Source organism: Muscardinus avellanarius, assembly GCF_963383645.1.
Source record: "Muscardinus avellanarius genome assembly, chromosome: 15".
Classification (NCBI taxonomy): domain Eukaryota; kingdom Metazoa; phylum Chordata; class Mammalia; order Rodentia; family Gliridae; genus Muscardinus; species Muscardinus avellanarius.
The window spans coordinates 65,095,368-65,114,902 of record NC_137801.1 but is presented as its reverse complement, the minus strand read 5'-3'; the positions used below and the strand labels follow the sequence as shown (position 1 = coordinate 65,114,902).

At 42.9% G+C, this 19,535-nt stretch overlaps 1 protein-coding gene across 1 annotated transcript in view; it reads left to right on the top strand.

Moving 5' to 3' along the window:
• Window positions 1-7,111: 7,111 nt before the first annotated feature.
• LOC308274335 (uncharacterized protein C2orf42) overlaps window positions 7,112-19,535 on the top strand; it is a gene marked incomplete at both ends in the record, with an annotated part of 38,458 nt that continues 26,034 nt past the window's right edge. The window contains 3 exons of the mRNA XM_080711942.1: window positions 7,112-7,934; window positions 9,902-10,012; window positions 16,583-16,687. Of these exons, the coding sequence (XP_080568068.1) occupies window positions 7,112-7,934; window positions 9,902-10,012; window positions 16,583-16,687 (1,039 nt within the window). The remainder of the gene's footprint in view (window positions 7,935-9,901; window positions 10,013-16,582; window positions 16,688-19,535) is intronic.

The following is a 19,535-nucleotide window of genomic DNA, read 5'->3' as shown; positions in this document are numbered from 1 at the left end:
CACGTCTTTTTTTCCCCACACTTTTTGTTTTTGTTGTTGTTGTTGTTGTTGTTGTTGTTGTTGTGTTTTGTTTTTGGTGGTACTGGGGATGGAACCCTTCTCTGGGCTACACTCCCAGACCTATTTTATGTATTTTTTTATTTGGAAACAGTCTCTCTGAAGTCAGCAAAGCTGGCTTCAGACCTGCGTGATCTTTGTGTCTCTGCCTCCCAAGCCTGGGGATTACAAGCATGCGCCTCCACGCCCGGCGGTGACAGCACACTTTTAATTCCATTACTTGGAAGGCTGAGATAGGAGAATCTAAGATCCACAGACAGCCTCATTTACTTAGTGAGGCCCTCTGCAACTTAGTAAGACCCTGTTTCAAAATAAAGAATAAAACATAGAGCTGAGGTTTACCTTGGGGGTAAAACAAGGTAGAGAACTGGGCTTTGTGGAGCATGTTTGTAATTCCATTACTTAGGAGGCTGAGACAGGAGGATTGCAGGTTGACAGCCAGCCTCAGCTACTTAGTGAGGCCTTCTACAACTTAGTAAGACCCTGTTTCAAAGTAAAGAATAAAAAATAGGGCAGGGGGTGTCACTCAGAGGTCGAATGCTCCTAGGTTCCATCCCTAGACCCGCAAAACAAACAAACAAACAAATAAATAAAATAAAATAAAAATAAAAGAAGCCAGGCATGGTGGTGCACGCTTCTAATCCCAGCATTTGAGAGGCTGAGACGGGAGAATCGCGTTTCGTGGATAGCTTCAGCCACTTAATAAGGCCTTTTGCAACTCAGTGAGACCCTGTTTCAAAATAAAGAATAAAAAATAGGGATGGAGATGTCGCTCAGAGGTCAAGTGCCCCAGGTTCCAATCCCAGAATTGCAAAAAATAAAAATAAAATAAAAATAAAAGGATAAAAAATAGGGCTGGGGTACATGAAACTCGGAAGTAGAATGTTCCTGGGTTTAATCCCCAGTACCAAAAAAAAAAAAAAAAAAAACAAAACATAAGTGGGATTGATGAATGGAGAAAGGGATGAAGAAACATGTGGTCAAACAAATTTACATTATAAAATCTATTGTGTGAATACATGAGGAATTTTCTGTACAATTCTATTTCTTGAAGCCACGTGTGGCGGTGCATGCCTGTAATCCCTGTATTTGAGAGGCTGAGATGGGGATGACAGATTCAAGACCAGCTTTAGCAACTTAAGTGAGGCCCTCAGCAACTTAGTAAGATCCCATTTCAAAGTAGAGCTGGCATCAGGCATGGTGGTACACACCTATAATCCCAATACTTGAGAGGATGAGACAGGAGGATCACAGGTTTGAGGTTGGCCTCAGCAACCTAGCAAGACTCTTTCAAAACAAAACAAAACAAAGCCGGGCATGGTGGCGCACGCTTGTAATCAATCCCAGCATTCGGGAGGCTGAGACTAGAAGATCCCGGTTAGTGGACAGCCTCAGCTACTTATTGAGGCCCTCCGCAACTCAGTGAAACCCTGTTTCAAAATAAGGAATCAAATAATTGGGCAGGGGGTGTAACTTGGGGGTCAAATGCCTCTGGATTCCATCCCTAGACCCACACACACACACAAAAAAAGGCTGGGGGTGTAGATTGGACGTTGAATGCCTCTTGGGTCAATTCCCAGTACTATCACTCACACACACACACACACACACACACACACACACACACACACACATCTATGTTTGGAAATTTTCATAATAAAATATTGAGGAAAAAGTGGAAGGTAGAAATTCCACATTCTTAGATTTTGTGGTTCAGAGGAAACTGCATTGCTGGTTTTCCTGACTGCCCTCAGGCAATTACTTAATTTCCTTATTTTCATCTGCAGAACAGTTTTTTGGCTTAACTGAGGTCCTCATACTGTGAAATTACAAAAAATAATGAATGAAAAGCACTTTGAAAAACATAAAGCTCTTTTTTTTTTTTTTTTTTGATGGTACTGGGGTTCCTGGAAATCCTTTTACTTCCGTGATACACTCCCAGACCTATTTTTATACTTTTTATTTGGAAACAGGGTCTCTTAAGCCAGCACGGCTGGCTTCGAACCTGTGTGATCCTCCTGTCTCCGCCACCCAAGCCTGGGCGTTACAAGCGTGCGCCACCGCGCCCGGCTCTTTTTTTGTTTTTGTTTTATTTTGAGGTTTTTTTTGTGTGTGTGTGCTACTAGGGATGGAACCCAGAGGCATTCTACCTCCGAGCTGTACCCTCAGCTCTATTTTTTATTCTTTATTTTGAAATAGGGTCTCACTGAGTTGCAAAGGGCTTAAGTAGTTGAGGCTCTTTGCAAATCGCGATCCTCCTGTCTCAGCCTCCTGAATGCCTGGATTACAAGGGTGCACCATCATGCCCGGCTTTAAGCTCATTTAAAAATATAATTCAGCTGGGCATGGTGGCACAGGCTTGTAATCCCAGCATTCGGGAGGCTGAGACCGGAGGATCGCAGTTAGCCGACAGCCTCAGCTACTTAGTGAGGCCCTCCGTAACTTAGTGAGAACCTGTTTCAAAATAAAGAATAAGCCGGGCGTGGTGGCGCACGCTTGTAATCCCCGCGCTTGGGAGGCAGAGACAGGAGGATTGCGCAGGTTCGAAGCCAGCCGTGCTGGCTTAAGAGACCCTGTTTCCAAATAAAAAGTATAAAAAGAGGTCTGGGAGTGTAGCCCGGAGGTAGAAGGGCTTCCAGGAACCCCAGTACCACCAAAAAAAAATAAATAAATAAAAATAAAGAATAAAAAATAGGGCTGGAGATGCCGCTTGGAATGTCGAATGCTCCTGTGTTCCATCCCCAGATCCGCAAAAAAATTTTTTAATTAAAAATAAATAAAAATGTAATTACTATTTGGAAAGATGATGTTTATTTATTTTTTAATTTTTAAAAAGAAAAGCAGACTGCCACGTGCAGCGCCTCATTTGGATGTGTCTGGAGTCTTGAAAGCTTGACTATCCTACGTTCTCCTACAAATGGACCTTGAGAGCTTGTTTGGAGGTTCTAGCAAGGGAGCGCAGCTACTCATATACCCTTGACCAAAGACCAGTCCTTCTCTGTTCGGAGAAGGTCGTCCTCTTCGACCGAGCCACAGCTTCGGGAGGGACACACATGGAGCAGTGAGGGAGGAAGGGGACACCCACCCAGCCAGCCAGATCAGCCGAATCAACCCTGGCGATCGATGGGGTGACAGATGTCACAGCCAGATTGCCCTCACACCTAAGATGATGTTTATATACCATTGATGTTCATTGATGTTCAGCTCTGTGTTTAATAAGAGTATTGTTTTACCTTCTTGAAGTTGGAGGTATAAAACATTTAGCCTGTGTGTGTGTGTGTGTGTGTGTGTGTGTGTGTGTGTGTGTGTGTGTGTGTTACAGGGATGGAACCCAGGGGCTTTCTACCTCCGGGCTATACCTCCCCCAGACCTATTTTATGTTTTATTTGGAAACAGAGTCTCACTAAGCTGCTAAGAGCCTCACTAAGCAGCGAGGCTGGCTTTGAACCTGAGTGATCCTCCTGTCTCAGCCTCCCACGTGCTGGGATTACAAGTGTACAAATAATTATGAAAGGCTTAGATTCTTATGGTTTTTTTTTTTTTTTTTTTTTTTTTACGGTACCGGGGATGGAACCCAGGGGCATTCTACCTCCAAGCTACACCCTCAGCCCTATGTTTTATCTTTATTTTGAAGCAGGGTCTCACTGAGTTGCAAAGGGCCTCACTAAGTAGCTAAGGCTGTCCTTTAACCCAGATCCTCCTGTCTCAGCCTCCCAAATACTGAGATTACAAGTGTGCGCCACTACGCCTGGCTGTCTTTTTATTTTTGAAACAGGGTTTCATTGAGTTGTGAAGGGCCTCTCTAAGTAGCTGAGGCTGTCCTTTAACTTGGATCCTCCTATTTCTGCCTCCCAAATGCTGGGATTATAAGCGTGCGCCGCCATACCTGGCTCTTAAGATATTTTTGCATGTGACTCATGCTCTACGACTGATCTAGACTCTTAGCCCCATTCTATCTGATTTCAAAGAGGAATCTTCTTATCTTTGTATAACTTTAATACTTATTTTCTTATTTTGCTTTTAGACTGCCAAAATCTCCACTTAGAGTGGGAATCTGACTGTGGAATGCTGGGCAGGACGTCACCATTGGCTGGTCAAGAAGGAGGAAGCAGAATATCTGCATTGTTTCATCATAGAGTTCAAAGTGCAGAAGACTTTGGGTTAAGCAGTATCCTTTGCTCTTCAAATGATCATGCCTTTACCTGCTATCTTTGATCATCATAAACTAATGAAGCACACTTTAAGTCTTCTGAATTCACGTTGCACTGTTTTCCAGATGCCCTGGCAGCTGGTTCAGGTAGGAATGGGTTAGATTTAGTGGGTAGTGTTAGAAGGGAAAGAACCCTCTTTCCTGTTCTCTAGTCCTTGCTGAATTTAAACGTTTGTGCATGTAAATGTTTGCTTAACTAGCTAGGTGTGTTGGCCTACACTGGTGATCTCAGCAACACAGGAGGCTGAGGCAGGAGGATCACAAATTCAAGTCCAGCCTGAGAGCCTGCCTCAGATTTAAAATAAAAAATAGAAGCCGGGCGTGGTGGTGCACACTTGTAATCCCTAATCAGTGTGCTTGGGAGGCTGAGACAGGAGGATTGTGCAGGTTCGAAGCCAGCCTCAGCTGGTTTAAGAGACCCTGTTTCCAAATGAAATATAAAATAGGTCTGGGAGTGTAGCCCGGAGGTAGAAGGCCCCTGGGTTCCATCCCCAGTACCACCAAAAATAAATAAATAAATAAATAAATAAATATTCAAATATGAGGGAAACTGGGTATGATGGCTTTTGCTTATAATCCCAATACTTGAGATGCTGAAATAGGAGGATTGCAGGTTCAAGGCCAGCCTCAACAATTTAGCGAGACCTTCAGCAACTCAGCAAGACCCCATTTAAAAAATATAAAGATCTAGAGGTGTAGCTTGGAGGTAGAAAGCCCCTAGGCTCAATTCTCAGTGCCAAAATAACAACAATAATAGTAATAATAATAAAAAGGGATGAGGGTTGAGTGTGGTGGGGCACGCTTGTAATTCCAGGTACTTGGGAGGCTGAGACAGGAGAATCTCAGGTTCACAGCCAGCCCCAGCTACTTGTGAGGCCCTCCACAATTTAGTGAGACCCTGTTTCAAAATAAAGAATAAGCCAAGCATGGTGACGCATGCTTGTAATCCTAGCATTTGGGTGGCTAAGACAGGAGGATCATGGTTCATGGCCAGCTTCAGCTACTTAGGCCCTCTGCAACTCAGTGAGACCTTGTTTCAAGATAAAGAATAATAATAATAATAGGGCTGGGGGTGTAGCTCGGAGTTAAGAGTCCCTTGGTTAAAATCCCCAGTACTGCAACATAAATAAATAAATTAGTGCTGAGGGTGTAGTTCAGAGGTAATGCCCCGGGTTCAATCCTCAGTACAATTAAAAAAAAAAAAAGGTATGAGGAAGCCAGGCATGGTGGTGCACACCTATAACCCAGTACTTGAGAAGCTGAGATGGGAGGAATGCATGTTTGAAGCCTGCCTCACCAACTTAACAAGACCCTGTTTAAAAGGAAAAAAGGGCTGGGCGTGGTGACACACACTTGTAATCCCAGCTTTTGGGAGGCTGAGACAGAAGGATCACAGTTCATGGACAGCCTCAGCTACTTAGTGAGGCCCTCCGCAACTTAGTGAGACCCTGTTTCAAAATAAAGAATAGAGCCAGGCGTGGTGGCACATGCTTGTAATCCCAGCCCTTGGGAGGCTGAGACAGGAGGATCACACAGGTTCAAAGCCAGCCTCAACTACTTAGTGAGGCTCACAATAACTTAGTGAGACCCTGTTTCCAAATAAAATATAAAATAGGTCTGGGAGTATAGCCTGGAGGTAGAAAGCCCCTGGGTTCCACCCCCAGTACCACCTAAAAAAAAATAAATAAATAGCAAATAGGACAGGGGTGTGGCTTGGGGTAGAATTCCCCTGGGTTCCATCCCTATACCAGAAAAAAAAGGAAAAGGGGTGCTGGGCATAGTGGTGCATATCTGTAATCCTAGTACTTGGGAAGCTGAGAAAGGAGGATTGTAGGTTTGAGCCCATCTTTAACAATTTAGTGATACCGTCAGTAACTTAATAAGACCCTGCTTCCAAATAAAAAATAAAAAGAGCTAGGGTGTGGTTCAGAGGTAGAATGCCCTCAAGTTTAGTCTATAGTACCAAAAAAGAAGAGAAAAGAGACAGGATTGCAAGTTCAAGGCTAGTCTCAGAAACTTAGTAAGACTCTCAGGAATTTAGCAAAACCTTCAGCAACTTATAGAGACTCTGTTTCAAAATTAAAAAAAAAAAAAAAAAGAAGGCTGGTATGGCGGCACATGCCTGTAATCCCAGTACTTGTGAGCCTGAGACAGGATCGTAGGTTGAGGTGAGTTTCAGCAATTTAGCAAGGCCCTCAGCAACTTAGTGAGACCCTGTTTCTAAATAAAAAATAACATAGGGCTGGAGGTGTAGCTCAGAGGAAGAATATCCCTGGGTTCAATCTTCAGTACCCCCCTCCCCACACACACTTCTTCAGTACCACACACGCACACACAAAAAGGAGCTAAGCATGCTGGTGCATATCTGTAATCCCAGGACTTGGGAGGCTGAGACAAGAGGATCACAGTGAGTCCATGTTTCAAAAATAAAAAATAGCCTGGCATGGTAGCACACACTTGTAATCCCAGCATTCAAGAGGCTGAGACAGGAGGATCACTGTTCAAGGACAGCCTCAGCTACTTAGTGAGGCCCTTTGCAACTCAGTGAGACCCTGTTTCAAAATAAAGAATAAAAAATAGGGCTGGGGGTGTAGCTCAGAGGTCAAATGCCCCTGGGTTTAATCCCCAGTACCAAAAAAAAAAAAAAAATTAGGGCTGGAGCATAGCTCAGAGGTAGAATGTCCCCCGGGTTCAATCTTTGTGTTACTTTGTGGTATGATTTCAAACTGTTGGCTAACTTCTTAACATTTTACTTTTTGCGCTAATTCTCATAAGAGTTTAACTTGGCTTATGAGTTAATGTATACTCATGCTGATGGGCTTATCTTTCTAGGACCTGTGAAAAATGGAACCAAACTCTCTGAGAACTAAAGTCCCAGCTTTCCTATCTGACTTGGGGAAGGCAACATTGAGGGGAATCAGAAAGTGTCCCCGGTGTGGCACATACAATGGAACCCGGGGGCTAAGCTGTAAAAACAAGACCTGTGGAACCATATTCCGCTACGGTGCCCGAAAGCAGCCTAGCGTCGAAGCGGTCAAAATCATCACAGGCTCCGACCTGCAGGTCTACTCAGTGCGTCAGAGAGACCGGGGCCCTGATTACCGATGCTTTGTGGAGCTAGGTGTTTCAGAGACCACAATCCAGACAGTGGATGGGACCATCATCACTCAGCTGAGCTCTGGACGGTGTTATGTCCCCTCATGCTTGAAAGCTGCCACCCAGGGCGTTGTGGAAAACCAGTGCCAGCACATCAAGCTGGCGGTGAACTGCCAGGCGGAGGCCACCCCGCTGACTCTGAAGAGTTCCGTCCTAAATGCCATGCAGGCCTCCCCAGAAACCAAACAGACCATCTGGCAGTTGGCCACGGAACCCACAGGTCCCCTGGTACAGAGGATCACGAAAAATATCTTGGTGGTGAAATGCAAGGCAAGCCAGAAGCACAGTTTGGGGTATTTGCACACATCTTTTGTGCAGAAAATCAGTGCCAAAAGCTTGCCTGAGCGCCGCTTCTTCTGTTCCTGCCAGACTCTGAAATCACACAAATCAAGCGCCTCGAAGGACGAGGCAGCCCAGAGATGCATTCATTTCTTTGCTTGCATCTGTGCCTTTGCCAGTGACGAGACATTGGCTCAGGAATTCTCAGACTTCCTAAATTTTGATTCCAGCGGTAGGTGGTATGATTGACACAGTTCCACACTTGCTTAAAGATTGTTTGGTTGGATGATTAAAACTAATGATCAAGAGACATGGTCAAGCCGGGCATGGTGGTGCCTGTAATTTCAGTATTCGAGAGACTGACACAGTAAGATCACAGGTTTGAGGCCAGCCTCAGCAACTCAACGAGATCTCAAAAACTTAGTGAAACCCGGGCATGGTTGTGCACGCTTTTTTTTTTTGTGGTACTGGGAATGGAACCTGGGGGTCTTCTGGACTACACCCCCAGCCCTATTTTACCTGTGATCCTTTTGTCTCAGCCTCCCAAATACTGAGATAACAAGTGTGTGCCACCTCACCCAGCTTTATTTACATATGTTTTATCTTGTAAATACTTTGTGTGTGTGTTACTGGTCCATGGATAGAAGCCAAGGGTGCTCTACCACTGAGCTATTAACTAGCTCTTTTTATTTCTTATTTTGAGACAGGATCTCACTAAATTGCCCAGGCTGGCCTCAAATTTATGATTCTCCCGTCTCATCCTCTCTAGTAAGCCAGGATTATAGGCCTGTGCCACCATGCTCAGCTAGACAATTTTCGTGTGTGTGTGTGTGTGTGTGTGTGTGTGTGTGTGTGTGTGTGTTACTGGGGATTGAACCCAGGGGCATTCTACCTCTGAGTGACACCCTCAGTGCTTTTTTTTTTTTTTAATTCTTTATTTTGAAACAGAGTCTCGCTGAGTTACAAAGGGCCTCACTAAGTAGTTGAGGCTGGCTTTGAACCACGATCCTCCTGTCTCAGCCTCCCAAATGCTGGGACTACAAGTGTGCATCACCGTGCCCGGGTTAATTTTCATTTCTTAATAATCTTTAGCTGACAACAGCTTACAGTTGCTTTTTTTTTTTTTTTTTTTTTTCTGTACTGGAGTATACTCCCAGACTTTTTTTTATATTTTATTTGGAAACAGGGTCTCACTAAGTTGCTGAGAGCCTCACTAAGTAGCTGAGGCTGTTGGTGAACATGCAATCTTCATCTCAGCCTCCAAAATACTGGGATTATGAGCATGCACCACCATGCCCAGCCCCCAACTTTCTAGTTTTATGTTCCTTGATAAAGCTTTCTATCAAGTTAATGATCTATGAACAAAAGCAGATTTGGGGAAATTCTTTCAAGGAGCTAATTATTTTTGGTGTTTTTTGGTGGTAGTACTAGGGATTTAATCCAAGGACATTCTACCTCCAGTCTAGCCCCCAGCCCTTTTTATTTTTTGTTTTGAAACAAGGTCTCACTAAATTACTGAGACTGGCCTTAAATCAGGAATCGTTCTGTCGCCCCTTTCCACATACTGGAATTACAAACATATGCCACCACACCTGGATGGAATTGGATATTTAAAAATTAACTTTTGTCTAGATAGGGTCCAATACTTATTCATGGATAATATATTTTGGGGGGTACTGGAGATGGGACCCAGGGGCATTCTACCTCCAAGCTACACCCCCAGCCCTATTTTTTATTCTTTCTCTCTTTCTTTCTTTCTTTCTTTCTTTCTTTCTCTCTTCCTTTCTTTCTTATTTATTTATGTGTGTGTGTGGGGGGGGGGTACTGGAGATGGATCCCAGGGGCATTCTACCTCCAAGCTACACCTCAGACCTATTTTTTAGTCTTTACTTTGAAGCAGGGTCTCACAGAGTTGTAAAGGGCCTCACTAAGTAACTGAGGTTGTCTGCGAACCACAATCCTCAGGTCTCAGCCTCTCAAATGCTGGGATTACAAGTGTGCACCACCACATCCAGTTTATTCTTTATTTTGAGATAGAGTCTCACTGAATTGCAAAGGGCCTCACTAAGTAGTAGCTGAGGCTGTCCTCAAACCACGATCCTCCTGTCTCAGCCTCCCAAATGCTGGGATTACAAGCATGGGCCACCACGCCTGGCTCATGGATAGTATTAATAATTCAAGAATCTTTTACTTTTTTAGGTCTTAAAGAGATTACTGTGCCCCAAATGGGTTGCCATTCAGAACCAACTGTATCAGCTTGTGAGTCTACTGCCTCTAAGCCCAAGAAGAGGAAAAGGGATGAAGTGTCTGGTGAGGTCTATTTTGTTTGTATGTTTGGTGGTATCATCTCTGAAATTGTCATATAGATTGTATGTGTGGGTATGTGTGTGTGCTTAGTGCTGGGACTTTTTTTTTAACAGTCTCTCTAAGTTACAGAGGGTCTCGCTAACTTGCTGAGGCTAGTTGTGACCCTTTGATCTTCCTGTCTCAGCTTTCCAAAGTACTGGGATTACAAGAATGTGCCACCTCACCGACTTTTATTTTTTATTTGAAGCAGGTCTTGCTAAGTTGCCAAGGCTGGTCTTGAACCTGTGATCCTTCTGTCTCAGTCTTTCTAGTACATCCAAATCCCCAGCCCTCTTTATGTTTCTTTTCTTTTTTTCTTGAGAAAAGTCTTACCAGCTGGGCATGGTGGCACACACCTGTAGTCCTAGTATTTGGAAGGCTGAGACAAGAGGATTACAGGTTTGATGACAGCCTCAGCAATTTAGTGAGGCTCTCAGCAACTTAATGAGTCCCTGTTTCTAATTAAAAAATTAAATAGGAGCCAGACATGATGGTACACACTTGTAATCCCAGTACTCGGGAAAATGAGACAGTAGGATTGCAGATTCAAAGCCAGCTTCAATAACTTAGTGAAGCCCTCTGCAGCTTAGTGAGACCCTGTTTCCAAATAAGAAATAAAATTGGGTTAGAGGTTTAGCTCAGAGGTAGAATGCCTCTGGGTTTAATACCCAGTGCCACAAATTAATTATTAATTAAAATAAAATAGGAATTTAGGTATAGCCATATATCCCAGAGGTAGAAGGACCCTGGGTTCCACCTCCAGTACCACACATACACCAAAGTTTTACCTTCATTGCTAAATCTTTATCAAGCTGAAAGCTGGTTCTATTGGCCAAATATGTTTGATGATACCATAAACATTCAGACTAATCGTATACCTTAACCTGTGTTAGAACAGAATTGAAATTTTTTTTTTCAAAAAGTGCTTTATTCAAGTACCAAACTTGGCTTTATTTTTTATTTTGAAACAGAGACTTGAGCCGGGCGTGGTGGCGCACACTTGTAATCCCCGCACTTGGGAGGCTGAGACAGGAGGATCGCGCAGGTTCAAAGCCAGCCTCAGCTACTTAGTGAGGCTCTCAGCAACTTAATGAGACCCTGTTTCCAAATAAAGTATAAAATGGGTCTGGGAGTATAGCCCAGAGGTAGAAAGCCTCTGGGTTCCACCTCCAATACCACCAAAAAAATAAAAAATAAAAATAAAAATAAAAAAGAAACAGAGACTTGAGCCAGATGTAGTGGTACACACTTGTAATCCCAGTACTTGGGAGGCGGAGACAGGAAGATTGCAGGTTTGCAGACAGCCTCAGCTACTTAGTGAGGTCTTCTGAGACAGGAAGATTTCAGGTTCAAGGACTGGCTCAGCAAGTAATAAGACTCTCAGCAACCTAGCAAGACCCTGTTTCAAAATAAAAATGAAAAACAGAGTTAGGTGTAGCTCAGAGGTAGAATGCCCCTGGTTCAAATCTCCAATAACACAAAAAATAAATAAATAAGTAATGCTAGGCTTGGTGGCACATGTTTGTAACCCCAGTATTTGGGAGGTTGAGATAAAAGAATCACAGGTTCAAGGACAGCCTCGGGAAGTAGTGAGGTTCTCATCAACCTAATAGAACCCTGTTTCAAAATAAAAATAACTAGGGCTGGGTGGTGTAGCTCAAATGTAGAATGCACCTGGTTTCAATCCCTAGTACCACACACACAAAAAAAAGAAAATAAAAATTAATTAATTAATTAATTAATTAATTAAAAGCCAGACATGGTGTTGCATATCTCTAATTTCAGTATTTGGGAGGCTGAGACAGGATGATCACAGAATGAGACTAGGCTCAGCACTGTAGAGAGACTTTGAGCAGCCTAGCCAGACCCTGTTTCCAAACTGAAATAAAATAGGGCTGAGTGTAGCTGGGAGGCTGAGACAGGAGGATCACAGGTTCCAGAACAGCCTCAGCAACTTAGCAAGGTTATCAGCAATTTAGCAAGACTATTTCTAAATAAAAATAAATAAGGGTGGCAGTGTAGCTTGGAGATAGAATGCCCCTGAGCTCAATACCCAGTACCAAAAGAACAACAAAAAACTTACTAATTTAAAAACATAGTTTGTTTGCATTTTCAACATGTGTAGATGTACATACAGATGTTCCTCAACTAATGAGGATTATATTCTGATAAACCCACTGTAAATTAAAAATATCTATTACAGAGCTGGGCGTGGTGGTGCACACTTATAATCCCAGCATTCAGGAGGCTGAGACCCGAGGATCGCGGTTCGCAGACAGCCTCAGCCACTTAGTGAGGCCCTCTGCAACTCAGTGAGACCGGTTTCAAAATAAAGAATAAAAAATAGGGCAGGGAGTGTTATCTCGGAGGTCGAATGCCCCTGGGTTCCATCCCAGACCCGCCCAAAAAAAAAAAAAAAAAATCTGTTACATCTAATCAGCTGGGAGTGGTGGTGCACACCTGTAATCCCAGCATTTGGGAGGCTGAGACTGGAGGATCATGGTTAATGGACAGCCTCAGCTACTTAGTGAGGCCCCACACAACTTAGTGACACTCTGTTTCAAAATAAAGAATAAAACTTAGGGCGTGGGGTGTAGCTCAGAGGTTGAATGCCCCTGGGTTCCATCTCCAGGCCCACAAAATAAATAAGTAAATAAATAAGTAAGTAAATAAAACAAAAAGTCTAGTACATCTAATCTATGAAAAATCAGAGTTTAGCAACATAGTATGCTGCAGAGTATCTATTATTTCCCTCATGATCTTGTGGCTGGTTGGCATCTGGGACTCAGGGCAACTGCTGAGCATCAGAAGAAAATACTGTACCACATGCCCAGGAAAAGACCAGTATCCAGAATTGGAAGTACAGTTTCTACAACATTTGAATGGCTTTAATACCGTTGTGAAATTAAAAAAAAAAAATCCTAAGTGACCCAGGCAGGCCTGGTGATCCATGTCTGTAATCCTAGTACTTGGAGGCTGAGGCAAGACCCTCCACAATGTAGGAGACAGTGTTTCAAAATAAAAAATAAAATAGAACTGAAAGTGTAGCTCAGAAGCAGAACTCCCCTGGGTTCAAGCCCCAGAGCCGGGCGCGGTGGCGCACGCTTGTAATCCTCGCGCTTGGGAGGCGGAGACAGGAGGATCGCGCTGGTTCGAAGCCAGCCGCGCTGGCTTAGGAGACCCTATTTCCAAAAATTTAAAAAAAAAATAGGTCTGGGAGTGTGGCCCGGAGGTAGAAGGGTTTCTAGGAACCCCAGTACCACCAAAAAAAAAAAAAAAAAAAGCCCCAGTACCACACACACACACACACACACACACCCCTAAGGGAAACCATTATAAATTGTGGACCATCTGTACACACACATACAACTCATCCTATTGTTTTGTTTTGTTTTTTGTTTTTATTTAATCTTTTTTATTTGATTTCTTCACACTTACCCTGCAGGGTACTTTTGCATTTTCACATTGATCTTGTGAATCTCACATGGATATTAAGGGGTTTTTTTTGTTGATGTCATTGATGTTCTGTCGTGTGTGTGTGTGTGTGTGTGTGTGTGTGTATGTGTGTGTGTGTGTGTGTGTGTGTGTGTGTGTGTGTGTTACAGAGGCATCCTATCTTTGAGTTACACCCCCAACCCAGTTTTATCTGCTTGCTTGCTTGCTTTTTTTTGGCTGGTCTGGGGATGGAACCCAGGGGCATTCGACCTCCAAGCTACACCCCCTGCCCTATTTTTTATTCTTTATTTTTAAAACCGGGTCTCACTGAGTTGCAGAGGGCCTCACTAAGTAGCTGAGACGGTCCACGAAGCACGATCCTCTGGTTTCAGTCTCCCAAATGCTGGGATTACAAGCAAGCGCCACCATGCCCGGCTTTTTTTTTTTTTTTTTTTTTTTTTTTTTTTTTTTTGGTGCTGGGGATGAAATCTAGGGGCCTTCTACCTCTAGGCTATACTCCCAGACTTATTTTATATTTTATTTTGGAAACAGGTCTCACTAAGTTGCTGAGAGCCTCACTAAGTAGCTGAGGCTGGCTTTGAACCTGTGCGATCCTCCTGTCTCAGCCTCCCAAGTGCGGGGATTACAAGTGTGTGCCACCATGCCCAGCAGTTTCTGGCTTTTTATTTTATTTATTGCAGGTCTGGGGATGGAATCCAAGGGCATTTGACCTTCAAGCTACATCCTTTGCCCTACTTTTTTATTCTTTATTTTGAAACAGGGTCTCACTGAGTTGCAGAGGGCCTCACCAAAGTAGCTGAGGCTGGCCGTGAACCACGATCCTCCGGTCTTGGCCTCCCAAATGCTGGGATTACAAACGTGCGCCACCATGCCTGGCTGGCAGTTTTATTTCTTATTTGGAAACAAGGTTTTGCTAGCTTGATGAGAGTCTCACTCCTTGCTGAGTTGGTTCTTGAGCCTGCATTCCTTCTATATCAGCCTCAAAAGTATTGGGATTATAGGCATGTACCACCAAACCTAAAAAAAAGCTAAAGTACTTTATTTAATATATGTGTGTATATGAGTCAGACATAGTGACACACACCTATAATCCCAGTACGTGGAAGGCAAAGCCAGGAGGATCTCAGGTTTAAGGACAGCCTCAGAAACTTAGACTCTCAGCAACCTAGCAAGACACTGTTTCAAAATAAAAAATAAAGCCAGTTGTGGTAGTGCACACTTGTAATCCCAAAATTTTGGGAGGCTGAGACAGGAAGATCCGGGTTCGCGGACAGCCTCAGCTATTTAGTGAGGCCCTTTGCAACTCAGTGAGACCCTGTTTCAAAAAAAAGAATTAAAAAAAATAGGGCTTGGGGTGTATCTCAGGGGTAGAATGCCCCTGGGTTCTATCCCCATTACCTCAAAAAATAAAAAAATAAAAAATATAAAAAAGTAAAATAAAACAATAAAATAGGGCCGGAGGTATAGCTCTGAGATAGAATGCCCTGAGTATCCCCCACACAAATCATTTTTAGTATAAGTATCTCCCATGAAGTATTTATAACATGCTTATACTGAAAATTATTTATTATATACATAAAAATTTTAAGATTTTTTTTGCTAATTAGGCAACCCTGCTATAATCATAGTTACTTAAAAGTACAAAATCAAGCTGGGCGTGGTGGTGTATGCTTGTAATCCCAGCATTCGGGAGGCTGAGACCGGAGAATCACAGTTCGTGGACAGCCTCAGCTACTTAGTAAGGCCCTCTGCAACTCAGTGAGACCCAGTTTCAAAATAAAGTATAAAAAATAGGGCAGGGAGTATATCTCGGAGGTCAAATGCCCCTGGGTTCCATCCCAAGACCCGCAATAAAATAAAATAAAATAAAAGTACAAAATCAGCAAAACAAAGTAGCTATATAGAAGAAAATGGAGGCTGACCATGGTGGCACATATCTGTAATTCCAGTTCTTGGAAGGCTGTGACAGGAGGGTCACAGGTTCAAGGACAGCCTCAGCAACCTAGCAAGACCCTATTTCAAAACAACAAATAAGAAGGGTTCAGGATGTATCTCAGAGATAGAATGCTCCTGGATTTAAGCCCCACTACCACACAAATACAAATGGAAGATAGCTCACCAGAAAATTAATCATGATTATCTGAGAGGTGGGCACAATGGGTAAATTATTTTACTACTTTTACCTTTTCTCCCCCACCCCGAATTTCCTATAAAGAGCATACAAAGTTAAAATTTTGTGTATAAAAGTTAATGCTAAACTGGGCATGGTGACACATGCTTGTAATCCCAGCATTTGGGAGGCTGAGACAGGAGGATCGCACAGGTTTGAAGCCAGCCTCAGCTACTTAGTGAGGCTTTCAACAACTTAGTGAGACCCTGTTTCCACATAAAATATAAAATAGAATCTGGGAGTATAGTCCAGAGGTAGAAAAGCCCTTGGGTTCCACCCCCAGTACCACAAAAAAATAAATAAAAGTTAATTGTAAACTGGGTGTGGTCACACCCCCTTGTAATCCCAGTACTTGGAAGGCTGAGACAGGAGGATCACAGGTTCATGGCCAGCCTCAGCTACTTAGTGAGTTCCTTTGCAACTTAGTGAGACCCTGTTTGAAAATAAAGAATAAAAAATAGAAGCCAGGCATGGTGGCGCAGGCTTGTAATCCCAGAGCTTGGGAGTCTGAGACAGAAGGATCGCACAGGTTCAAAGCCAGCCTCAGCTACTGAGTGAGGCTCTCAGCAACTTAGTGAGACCCTGTTTCCAAATAAAGTATAAAATAGGTCTGGGAATATAGCCTGGAGGTAGAAAGCTCCTGGGTTACACCCCCAGTACCACAAAAAAAAAAAAAAAAGGAAAAAAAAAAAATAGGGCTAAGTGTGTAGCTTGGAGGTAGAATGCCCCTGGGTTCAATCATCAGTATGGAAAAAAAAAAAAAAAAAATTCTAATTTCTTCTAAAAATCATAAGGCTAACCTATAAATTAGCAAAGACTGTTTTAGACTCCTTAGAAACTAATATCAAATATACTTTTCTTTTGCAGACATATTCTGTTATTAAACACTGTAATGATTTGTGATTTAGGTGCACAGATGAACAGTTCACTAATGCCTCAAGATACAGTGAGCAGTAATCTAAGGAAGAGCGGCCTGAAAAAACCTGTGGTTGCTTCTTCATTAAAAAGGCAGGGTAAGTTTCCTAGTTATGCTAGGATAGGCTAGAGTGGTGGTAAGTCATCCTAAAGCAGTCAGAAGCAATATCATGAAAAGAGATGCTGAGCATGGTGGCACACACCTGTAATCCCAGTACTTGGAAGGCTGACACAGTAGGATCCCAGGTTCGAGGAGAGCCTCGGCTCATAACAATACTGTTAGCAACCTAGTGAAACCCTGTTTCAAAACAAAAATAAAATAGGGCCAGGGTTTAGCTCAGAGGTAGAATTCCCCTGGGTTCAATCTGGAGTATCACACACACAAAAGAAGAAGAGGAGGAAGACGACGACGACTAATGTAACCACTAACAGCACATGAATTTATCTGAGCTGGGGTCTCTCCCGTCCCACCAGTTTCAAATTATGCTTAAAAATAAATTATGCCCCACCAGGCCTGATGGCGGACACTTGTAATCCCAGCACTTGGGAGGCTGAGACAGGAGGATCGCACAGGTTCAAAGCCAGCCTCAGCTACTTAGTGAGGCTTTCAGCAACTTAGTGAGACCCTGTTTCCAAATAAAGTATAAAATAGGTCTGGGAGTGTAGCCCTGGGTTCCACCCCCAGTACCACCAAAAAATAAGTAAATAAATAAATATAAATAGATAAATAAATTATGCCCCTAGGCATGGTGCATTCCTGCAATCCCAATATTTGGGAGACTAAGACTGGAGAATTACAGGTTAAAAGCCAGCTTCAGCAATTTAGTGAGTCTCTTAGCAACTTGGTGAGACTCTTGTTTCCAAATAAAAAATAAAATAGAAATGGGGCATAGACCAGTGGTAGAAGGCCCTTCCCTGGGTTCCATCCCCTGTACCACATGAAAAAATAAAATTAAAGCCGGGCGTGATGACACATGCCTATAATCCTATTTTTTGGGAGGCTGAGACAGGAGGATCACAGGTTTGAGAACAGTCTCAGCAAGTAGTAAGACTCTCATCAACCTAGTAAGACCCTGTTTCCAAATAAAAATAAAATAGGGGTGGAGGTGTAGCTTGGAGGTAGAATGCCCCTGGATTCAAGCTCCAGTTTCACAAAGAAATGAAAATGAGTCAGGCGTGGTGGTGCATGCTTGTAGTCCTGGTACTTGAAAGGCTGAGACAGGAGGATTGCAGATTCAAAGTTAGCAAGGCTCTTAGAAACCTAGTGAGACCCTGTTTCCAAATAAAAAATAATATTGACTGGGATGTAACTTGGAGGTAGAATGCCTCTGGGTTCAATCCTTACTACCTGAACAAGTAAATAAATAAATAAATCATAGAAATGGATAATAGATTAATTGTTGCCAAAGGTAATTAATAGAAAGGAACCTTTTTTGTGTGTGTGTGGAACTGGGGATTGAACCCAAGGGCATTCTTACCTCCGAGCTACACTCTCAGCCCTTCTTTATTCTTTATTTTGAAAGAGGGTCTCACTATGTTGTGGAGGGCCTTACTAAGTAGCCAAGGCCAGTCGCAAACCTGTGATACTTCTTTATTAGCCTCCCAAGTACTGGGTTTATAAGCATGTACCACCATACCTGGCTTTAGAAGGGAATCTTGTGATAAAAACTATTTTGTGTCTTGACTGTGGTGTGGTTACACAAATGACATGTGATAAAACATGAGTGCAGTCCATTCATCTGTTGATGGTTTCATATTTGGCTATTGCAAACTGTGCTGCTATGAACATGGCTGTGCATAAGTTACTGTAGTTCTCTGATTTTAACCCCTTTGTAAAGATACCCAGGAGTGGTATAGCCGGATCATATGGTGGATCCATTCCTAGTTTTCTAAGGAATCTCCACACTGATCTCCATAGCAGCTGGACTAGTTTGCACTCCCACCAACAGTGTAAAAGAGTTCCTATTTCCCCACATCCTCACCAGCATTTGTTATTTGACTTCTTTATTCTTGCCACTCTGATTGGGGTTAGATGGAATCTCAGTGTAGTTTTTATTTGCATTTCCCTGATGGCTAATGATGTTGAACATTTTTTCATATATCTATTGGCCATTTGTATCTCTTCTTTTGTGAAGTGTCTGTTCAATTCAGTTGCCCATTTCTTAGTTGGGTTATTTGTTTTGCTAGTGTAGAGATGAATGGATTGCAAAATATTGGGACATACATGCAATGGAATTCTACTCAGCAATAAAGAACAAAATTATGTTGTTCACAAGAAGATGGAAAGACCCGGAGAACAATATGTTGAGTGAGATTAGCCAAGGACAGAAAGTGAAGGGACACATGTTTTCTCTAATATGCTCAAGCTAGGGAGTAGTAAGGATACCAGAGGGACTCCAGATAATGAGGGGGAACCTCAGCAAAGCCAGAAAGGAGTGGTGGGGGAGGAAGGCTGAGGTTAATCAGTGGAAAGCTACATCTGAATATGTGTACAAAAGTGAATATAACATTGTTAACCTGGACACTCAGTATTGGGAGTGAGGGAAACAGGGAAGGGACAGGCACCAAGGACTGTGTGAATATCTGCCACTGTCAACATGATCCACATTATGATGTGAGACTATAATGCACCAATAAAATAAAATAAAACAAGTGCATGTAAAACTGGTGAAATATGAAAAAGCTCACTCTATTACATCCATGTCATTTTCCTAATTGTAATATTATACTATAAATTGTTTTTCCTTTGGGTACTGGGAATTGAAATCAGGGTTCTGCTTATGAGCTACATCCCCCCAGCCCTTTTTTTTTCCTCACTAAGTTGCTGAGGCTGGCTTTGAATCTGTGATCCTCCTGTCTCAGCCTCCCAAGCACTGGGCTGTAGGCGTGCACCACCACACCAGTGGGCTGTGGTTAATAATTGTGTTAGCTTTTTGTTACTGTGAC